Source organism: Mustela erminea, chromosome 11 (assembly GCF_009829155.1).
Source record: "Mustela erminea isolate mMusErm1 chromosome 11, mMusErm1.Pri, whole genome shotgun sequence".
Lineage (NCBI taxonomy): Eukaryota > Metazoa > Chordata > Mammalia > Carnivora > Mustelidae > Mustela > Mustela erminea.
The window spans coordinates 40,684,113-40,694,058 of record NC_045624.1 but is presented as its reverse complement, the minus strand read 5'-3'; the positions used below and the strand labels follow the sequence as shown (position 1 = coordinate 40,694,058).

The window sequence follows — 9,946 nt, the reverse complement described above, 5'->3', positions numbered from 1 at the left end:
GCATAACTGCCTGTGAATTACTATGGATCAGAAAGGATGTTTTTCTTGCAATTTATAGAGGGCCCTGGACCATGTCATCTCAACTCAACTGAATCTGTAATTGCACATCTTGACGAGGGTCCGGAGCAGTGACCTGAAGGCATGGAACACTCTGGTGGCGAGTCCGGAGCGGCCTGTGCTGCATTTGCACGCCTGGACGTCTCTGACAGCCCTCGCAGCCCTCAGACTTTATGATCTAGATACGCATCCGGTGAAACTGACCTAAGAAAAATCCTTTACGGGGCTCTGACCCGTATCTTAATTCGTGGTTAGATTTATTTCATTTTTGACTGAATTTATTTCTGTTCCATAGGGCTGCAGTCTTTTCCATGGTTAAATGCGCTCACTCAAAGTGTGATGTGTTTAATTCGGTCAGTTCTGGACATCCTATAATGGTGAGGGGGAAGAAAAGAGGAATGTCCCTGTCAGGAAGGCAACAGTGCAAAATAAATACTTGTATTTTCACATAGTGGGTCTGACTTATGCTGTGAGTTGAGATGGTCTTCTTAGAAGGAACGTGCTTTACCGACGCTCAGTGTCTTGGGTGACCTAGCCGTGACTGAGTCCCCTAAGCCAGTGCTTCTCAAAAGTTGCTGTGTGCACCAGTCCCCTGATTCTGCAGGTCTGGGGTGGGGCCAGCAACGTTGCTGGCAAGCTCTAGAGCGATGCTAAAGACCAAACGGCAAGTAGCAAGTCACCAAATCAAAACACCGGCTCCCCAACTCATCACAATTCATTTTATTCCACAGCATGTGTAAGGGAATGTTATTCTCAGGAAGATGTTTAGGATTAAAATAATTAAAAAAAACCTTGAAAGTACACACATTTATGTATCTCTTCTTTTCATTAAATATATATCTGTTTGGCAAAAAAATGTTAGACTCTTTTGTACAAAAACAAAGCAAAAAAAAAAAAAAAAAAAAAAAAAAAAACAAAACAACCAACCAACCCCCAACCCTTGCAAATTGTCAATACCTGTAATAATTACAATGATGTAAACTTGGATGTCTGACAGCTTGACCATCCTGAGGGTCCGTGTTATAGCAGAGTCCCCAGGAGAAGGTTAACACCAAACACACCAAACCCGTCGAGGGGGGCCGCCTGCCACAGAGGCATTTCGGTTTAGTATATTAGAGATGGGGATGACGACTGATTTCACCATTTGTGCTTTCGGCTAAGAGGCTGGGAGGTTATGAGGCCCGAAGAGGGCAGGCGTGGGCTGGGGCAGAGAGAGGACACCCAAGACTAGCTGGCGAGGAAGGAAGGTTGGTCACAGTCACAGTGCAGACGTGAAGTGGGCACGGGACCTGGGACTGGGTCCGGGAGACCCGGTGCGGCCACGGCTCTGACGAAGCTGCTGCTGCTCCTGGAACCAGAGAGGAACAGCACAAGGCAAAGGCCTGCACAGAGGAGGGAAGGGATGTGAAAGCAGATTTTGAATCACAGGGAACTGGGGATGTGAGCAGACTCCAGAGAGAAGGGGGACGAGGAGGTGGTGTTTGGTCTTCTCTGGCAGCTAGGCTGTTTCTTCCAGACACAAGCACTGGGGCATTCCCTTCGGTCTAATGGGCAGGCTTTGGGGCAGTCTGGTGCTGCCGGCTTGCCCCCTCCATGGAGGGAGGATGTGCCTGCTGGGCATTGGGCAGGGGGTCCGGATGGAAGGGCCCTTTGGCTCTCTTATTGGTGGCGGGTTTTGCTCTGCTCCCACCAGGAGACTGCAGCAGTGGGAAGTGATCTAAAGCAATGGAGTCTAGAAACAGAATCAGGGCAGTGAGCAAGACGCCAGTTAGGGGCAGAAGAATGCTGGGGCTAGAGGCGAGGCCAAAGACAGTGTTGACCCACAGCTTCTCTTGACCGCGAGAGGGTTCCAAGGCGTGGGTGTGTTTTCATTCTTCTCTCCCATTAGCTCGATTTTCCAGTTTTGGAGGGGGGCGCTTCTGGGCCCGGCCACTTCAGTTACAGTCATAGACGAAGTCATAGTTGCTGGGCTCCTTGGGGATGGGGGGAGGCGCGTCGGGGATCTGAATGTTTTCCAGGTCGAGGAGGCGGAGCTTGATTTCCATGCTGAGCAGGGTGTCCAGGTCATTCCGGGTCAGCTCGCTCATCATGTCTTTCCCCAGCAACGCATTCAGCCCATCCGTCCAGATACAGTACTGGTGGAAAAGGAGGTGACAAGGGTAACTGACTACTGATGACAATGACCAGAGTAGTGACAGTAGTTAAAAATGACCACTCAGCATGTGCTGGGCTCTGTGCTAAGTGCTCTGCCTCCATCACCAATTTATCAAGTTGACATCTCTGGTTTGCAGGTGAGAGGACCGAGGTGCCGAGAGGCTGAGGAACGTGGTAGCAGGTGGAGTGGGCGGGACCGGAACTCAGGTGATCTAACTCTAGTGCACCTGCACTCTTCAGTGCAAATGATGCTTCTTCTATAACAGCAGGAGGATCTGAGTTCTGTGTGACCTCACAACGTCACACCTCCAACATCCTACCAGTGAGTCTGCTTTTAAGCTATTGGTTGGACATATCCTAGCACGCCCAGACTCAGCTTTAAGTCAAGCCTGCTTCTTTCCTGACTCCAAGCATAGTTCCTAGTCTAGTGGCTAATATCTGCCTCTCCTTTCAGATTCTTAACACTCACGATGACAGCTGGCTCTCACCCTGAAGCCAATGGTAGTCCCACCCCAGCATTTCTCTGCAAAGGGCTGCTGCTCAGGGTCTGGGGGACAAAATGGCTAAAATTATTGGCTGATCTTCATGGGAGGTGGACTGGCTGCCTGTCTCTTCTCCTCAGTCTCGAGTTTCCAGGTTTTTTCTCCTCTGGGTCTGGGAAGCCTGGTTCCTGGGGACAGCACTGATCTTGGAAAGCCCTCCGGAGGACTCAACTAAGAACTGGTTCTTCCTTTCTCATTAAAACTGACCATGCCTTTTGTTTCTCCAGTAGACTGTGGACTCCTTGAAGAAAGAAACTCTGCTTCCTTTATCTGAGGACCTGCTTTGCTCTTCTCCTTCTCCCTCCTAGAGTCCTGGGCCTTGGCATTAGAGCCAAGATATGTGTTGGTTGAACTGGCTTCCGCTGCCAGCATCTGACAGAGCAGCCTGCGTTCTGGATATTGTGCTCCACTCACCTTTTAGGATCTCCTAGTCCTCTGTAGGATCTCTGTGATAGCATCTGTTCTGTTCTTACCATCAGACTAGAATTCCTTCTAGAATGGGCTCTAGATTGCCGTCCCCTCTTCTGCCCTCACTGGGTCAAGTTACAATTCCAGACCCTATACGTAGCCTGTCCTTTACACTGTGGTTACCTGGAGCATAACAGCAGATCTCCAGAAAAATGTACTATAGGACTGCAAGCCCTTTACAAACCCTAAGCCACAGCGATCTGGAATCTTCCCATGAGGCACACCTGTGGCAGGACTTTTTAAGCCGAGGAGATGCACCGTGGGTATACCCCGAGGATGTGTGTCTGGGTAATGCAGCCCTGAAGTGCAGAACTTCACCTTGGCTCTGTGATCTCAATGCCAAAGCACTGAACCCATCTAAACACTAGCTGACCACTAAGAGATGTCTGCAAGTACTCCCGTCCGCACGAATACCTTAGACAGATTCTGAACTCCTCTAAACGTTACTTTCCTCATAAATAACCTTCCTGAAAATAGATACTGAGGTTCTACCCTGGAGATCCTGACTTGTAGATCTGTGGTGAGTAAATTTTACTTAGAAAAGCTTCCAGCTAATTCTGATACGCTTCCAGATGTGGGGGCCACTGAACTCCATGCGCTCTGAGGCCCCTTCCGGCTCTAACGCTGTTTGACCGTAAATCCCTAAGTCATGGGATTACTGCTTTTTGTACAGACATCCCAGTTCTGGCCAGCTTCCCAGTACAGATTAACCCACAGCAACACTTCTGTGGTGCCTTTCTTTTGAGAAGCAGCAGGCCCAGAAAATTTTATTAAAGAGTACATCAACCAATAAATAAAAACTCGGTAGGACTGAATCTGAGTTCAAAGTATCAAAATGAACTTAAAATGTATTTTATCTTTAAAGAAATAATGTAACTTCTAGCTCTTCCCCTAAAAAGGCCTAAAAATAATGAACAACCAAGTAATAGTATGCACAGCTAATGGCCAGATTCTGGTTGCTAAATACCACTTTCTACCAGAAGGGACCATGGCTCCACGGAGAAAAGGCAGATAAACCAGGCATATTTTGTCATAGCAGCATGACTATAAGTTGTCCAACTTGTTGTCCAACAGACTACAAGTTGGGTCCAAGATGACCCAAGTTGACATCTGGGGTCATGTCAGTAGGGCTTAGAAGCCAACCAGAAGGTGCTCCTACTTTCTCTAGACAGGATTATTTGGACACTGACCATGACAATCACTGCAACCCATTAAAACACAAATATGTTTAAGTTCATTACTTCATAACGATGCTCAAATACCAAAACCACCTCGCTGTCCTCATTTGGAAGACGTGCGTTATTCTGAAGAATGACAAGGATGGTCAAGGGTTTATCCTCCCTATTCCATATAAACTGTATAGCCTGAAATATGAGGCCAGTTTTCCACTAATAAAGAAGAAGGAATGACCAAATTGAGGTATCAACCTTCCCAATGTTTAATGGGTCCAAGGATCTAGGCGAAAATCACCAATGGCTGCTAACATCCCCCAAAGAGAGACAACCAAACATCACGGAAGAATACAACATCATTGTTGCTCAAAGTTGAGCCTCAACTAGATGAATCCTCTGACTACCACTCAATTGGAAACATGGGAAACAGATCTAACTGTGAAATAACAGCGTAGCTTGCAGTAGGCAGAAGAACACCCTCCTCTGAAGGGAGGTCGTGTCTTGGAGCCTGTGAGTATGTTAGGGTGCATGGCAAAGGGAATTAAAATAGCTAAGCAGTTGATCTGCAAATAGGAAAGTCCTCTGGGATTGTCCAGCTGGGCTAATGTAATCACCAGGGTCCCTAAAAGTGGAAGAGGGAAACAGGATAGGACTGAGCAAGAGAAGGGAGAGAGACGGGTAGTTCTGACTATGCAGGAGGAGGTCAGAATGAGGTGGTGTGGAGGCTCAACCACCACAGTTGTGGGAGAATGGAGGTCATGGTCAAGGGATGCTGGTAGCCTCTAGACGTGCAAACGGCAAGGAAATGGATTTTCACCTAGAACCTCCAAAAAGGAATTCAGCTCTGGTAGTACCTTGATTTTAGCCCCCCAAAGACCTACATCAGACTTCTGACCTCCAGAATTATAACATAATACATTTATGTTGTTTTAAGCCGCTAAATTTGTGGTAATTTGTGACAGTGGCTACAGTGAACAAATACACCTAATTATAATCAGCAAATCTAGACTCTCAGCAAGGTTACCAGACAGCTGACCTGGTTTTTTCAGTGAATGGTCTGCAAGGAAGAAGAGCACAAGCAGATGCTCCTGAGAGAGAGAGAGAGAGAGAGAGAAAGGGAGGAACCTATAGATTCAAGGCAATCGAAGAAACCTGTTGACCAATTGCTATTTATGGATCTTATTTGGATGCTGATCTGAACAAAGTGTAGAAGAAATAAAACACACAAAGGAGACAAGGGGAGAAGTCTGAAAACCAGCTATGGATGGTGGTATCAAAATGTTAACAAATCAGCTGTGAGAATGGTACTGTAGTTGGTTTCAACATGGACACTGTTATTTAGAGAGGACTGGAATATTTACAAATAAATGATTTTTCTGGATTTGCTTTGCTGGAGGGGGAGGCAACTGGGCGTTGGCGTGGGTACAGATGGCGCCACTTTGGCCCTGAGGTGATTAACTGCCCACAATGGGCAACAGGCACAGGCTGGAAGCGGGGAGGTCTGGTCCAGCTTCCTGCCTGCCTAGCTACACAGTGCAGGTACCAAGGAGACAGGGACCCTGGAGCAAGGCTCCGTGGTTTCAATTCCAGCTCTATTACTTATTACTAGTTTGACCTTGGACAGGCTTCTTAACCTCTTTGTGACTCATTTCCCTCCTTTATTATCAAATGGGCTTAATAGTTTGTTTCTCTCAGAGGTATAATGAAGATTAAGTGAGGTGAACATCCACAAGACATGGGATGGTGCCTGGCAGAGAGAAATCCGGGCTAGTTGCAATTACTATTATCCTTACTAATATAGAGGTATTTGATTTTGGGAGGCTTCTCTCCTTATATGATAAATGAAGATAGCTGTAATAGGACTTCCTGTTTTATTGAGTGATTATGCAAATAAAATGAGGTAATACATATGAAAGAGAGCTGAAGAAATGAGAAGTGTTCACAAGTGTATGGCATTTTTCACCTCCCCGTATCAATAAAAGGTGGCAGTTACAAATAAAAATTTGGCAGTCGGAGAACATTTGTCCTTATCTGGAATTAATGCACACTGGAGAAAACAGCCTTGCCTAGATTTAAATAACATCCAGAGTTCTCCTTCTTAATACGGTGGCCTGCCTGGATATAACCACAATTTTATTTAAAAAGAGAAGCAGTAGGCCTCAGTATCTATTTTCAGAAAGATGAAGACAAAGTCATACCCTTTTGCAAACTAAATGTCAAGTAACACAGAATTACATTTAAGCACCATTCTAAATGCAGGATTTGCATCTAATCTTTCCTCTCTCTTTGGGATGTATGATTTTATTCAAAAGCTCTAAACCAGTGAAAAGCAGATACTGAATAACTTCTAAATGAGCAGAGTCTCCTAGGGGAAATGGGAAACAAAAGTCAGATTCTATTAAAATGTTCCATTCCTTTCTAAAAGCTGTTTATGCAACCACATGTAAAACAAAAATTTGAATGGTATCATCTAAAAATAAAGAGTTTGGAGCATAATGCTGGGCTCTCGTTTACAAGAGAACGAGTTACATCAACCATAGCTGTATTTCACCTTACAAATACATTTTCCTAGATCTATGCTAAATATTTTAAATATAGCTGACAGGCGTGCTTCAAGAAGAAAAACAAATTATACATATAACAAGATGTCAAAAAGGAATAAAATCATCTTAAAAATAAAATTCCAACAGCAGAGACAGCCCTGAATCTCTTAAAATAACTTAAGGAAACATGGTAGAAAACCTACTTCATCCAATGTTTTAAAGAAGAGAGACAAGTTTATCTTGGGAAGATCCTGACTCAAAATCCAATACTCAATGGAAACCAAAGCTTCCTCAAGGCTGATTCTTCCTCAGGGTTGACAATTATGCCCTTGCTGAAGCATTTGTACATTCTCTTTCTTTACCATGAACTCATGCTCAAGCTAGTAAGAGGCTGAATCTGTGATAACTGGTGGTTTTTAAAGAAGTTTCCATTCAGAGTACGTAGGTGGCTCAGTGAGTTAAGCCTCTGCCTTCGGCTCAAGTCATCACCCCGGGGCTCTGGGATCGAGCCCCACATCGGGCTCGCTGCTGCTCAGCGGAGAGCCTGCTTCTCCCTCTCCCTCTGCCTGCACTCTGCCTACTTGTGATCTCTATCTCTCTGTCAAATAAATAAATAAAATCTTTTTTAAAAAATGAAGTTTCCATTCTATTCGAAATCAACGAGATGTTTCTTTGTTCACGATTTTTCGTAGGCAGGCTTTTTTTTTTTTTCTAAGTGAAATTTATTTACAATATTTCTCTCATGCTTGTTTTTCTTGCAAGAGGAAAAAGTGACATTCTCTCACAAATTAACCCCACTGAGACCCTTACCTCATGCTTGTCAGGAGCTATGAAGTTCAGTTGGCAGTTTGAGTCATACAAGATGGAGAAAGCAAGTTCAAGCACCTCCTACAAGGAATAAGAGAAAACACCACATTGAGAAAAAGGGCCACATTGGTTCTGCAGGTACAAGTGGCTGCGGATCGAACACAGAGTGAGTCCAGATGTGAGAGGCAGCAGTGAGGCTGACAGGAGGAAGGAGTGGATTTTTTTGTTTTTGTTTTTATCAAGGTTCACAGCACATGTCCTTCTATTTAGGGGAGGTCTGCATGAACCAACTCATTTAATTCTCAAGATAATCCTTGTAGCAAGTGTGATCTTTCCTCTTGTAGGGGAAGGAGCTTTGAGAAGTTAAATCATTGTCCAAAGCCATAATCCCAAAGCCATGATAGTCTTCTTCCTTTAGCTTTTCCCTTCTAGGTCTAGGGAGACCTGAGAAATAGTAACTTCTTTCCCAACCAGCAGATTAAGGGCTGCTCTATCTTTGATCACCCCCAAACAGACATAGGGGTATGAACTTCCTAAAACATGGAAGCTACATGGAAGCCAATGAGGCTTGTGGGTGAACTCATTATCTTTAGGTCCTTTGCTCTTTGAAGTACTATGGGGCAAAGGCTAAATAAAACTTAGATGTTATCCAGAGGCTACAGAATATAAAGGTCAAGCAAGGGCCCAATGTTAGAATACATGGGTTCATTCATTGGTGAGCATTTGCTATCTGCAGGCTATAAGCCAGACCCAAAGGGCCAAGGAGTAAGTGACTGTCATTTCACTGTAGCTGTATGACATTGGCTGAAACACTCAATGTCATGTCTAGTATGTATGTTAAAATATCCTTCTCAAATTATATGTGCTCTGCATTATTGGGGACAATGATTATTCTATCACTTTGAGCAGTTAGCGGGACACAACCTTTGGAAGACAGTCATGGAACATCTCAACACCTTAAAAGCCCCTAATCTGGAGGGAAAGGGCCAAGTGTATCCATGCTCTGCATTGTTACAACACACACAGACTGCATAATTCCTTAGGAGGGCAGATCTTTCCACATACTTCTCTGCCTAATACCCGTCAGAGGATTTGCCTTTGGCCAGTAACTCACAGCAAGAATGCTCCAGGAAGAAGATGGAAAGCAGACCGGTAAGGTCAATGGCTCCAGATTTCAGACTTTCAAATGGGTTAAACAATTCTTGCCAGGTGAACTCTGAAGGCCTAGCATTACCTGGAAGCCCACACAGTCAACCATCCAGCTATTTGGGCTCCCGTGGGGTTCGTCTGGGTCTGACTCACCTCCAGCTGCCCCCTCATTAAGAGGGAGCAGCTCTTGTTCTGAGCCCAGAAATACCAGTATCTCCAACCCTTCAGCCTCCTTACCCTGCCAGAAATAGGAGTAAGTGAAGGAAAGAAGGCCAAGTCAGGAACGGGAGCTATTCCGCAAACTACCTCTCTCCTCATTTTCGTTACTTCTTCCTCGGGCCTCTATTCATGCCTGCCCAGTGAAGATCAATGATATTTTAAAAAAGAGTTCACCAGGGGCACCTGGGTGGCTCAATGGGTTAAAGCCTCTGCCTGCAGCTCAGGTCATGATCCCAGGGTCCTGGGATCGAGCCCCGTATCGGGCTCTCTGCTCAGTGGGGAGCCTGCTTCCTCCTCTCTCTCTGCCTGCCTCTCTGCCTACTTGTGATCTCTGTCAAATAAATAAGTAAAATCTTAAAAAAAAAAAAAAAAGAGTTCACCAAAACAAACCAAAACATTTTTTCCATTAAGTTTGGCATCTCTCTTGGGACTCTGAGTTTGTCATGGGCCCTACTAGTGGCATCATAATTTGGTGTCATCTTTTTTTTTTTTTTTTAAAAGATTTTTTCTTTATTTATCTGACAGAGATCACAAGTAGGTAGAGAAGCAGGCAGAGAGAGAGGAGGAAGCAGGCTCCCTGCAGCGCAGAGAGCCCGATGTGGGGCTCGATCTCAGGACCCTGGGATCATGACCTGAGCCGAAGGCAGAGGCTTAACCCACTGAGCCACCCAGGTGCCCCTGGTGTCATCTTTAAAACAAACAAACAAAAAACAGTCAGGCAATCCATATCGAGAACCAGGGATCCCATTTCTGGGATTAGTCCTAAAAAATCGAAAAGCAAGCCAACACCACACACATTATTACCTATAAGAATGTATCATGAGAACCAAATAAA

At 45.0% G+C, this 9,946-nt stretch overlaps 1 protein-coding gene across 10 annotated transcripts in view; it reads right to left on the bottom strand.

Moving 5' to 3' along the window:
- Window positions 1–756: 756 nt before the first annotated feature.
- The window catches only part of ELMO1 (engulfment and cell motility 1), a 522,832-nt gene continuing 513,642 nt past the window's right edge, over window positions 757–9,946 (bottom strand). For 9 of the 10 annotated variants that reach the window (XM_032305259.1, XM_032305261.1, XM_032305263.1 and 6 more), the window contains 2 exons: window positions 7,747–7,824; window positions 757–2,192 (listed from right to left, as the gene is read on the bottom strand). In XM_032305259.1, the coding sequence (XP_032161150.1) occupies window positions 1,992–2,192; window positions 7,747–7,824 (279 nt within the window). In that variant the 3' untranslated portion in view covers window positions 757–1,991. The remainder of the gene's footprint in view (window positions 2,193–7,746; window positions 7,825–9,946) is intronic. The other variant, XM_032305268.1, reaches the window with a different exon arrangement.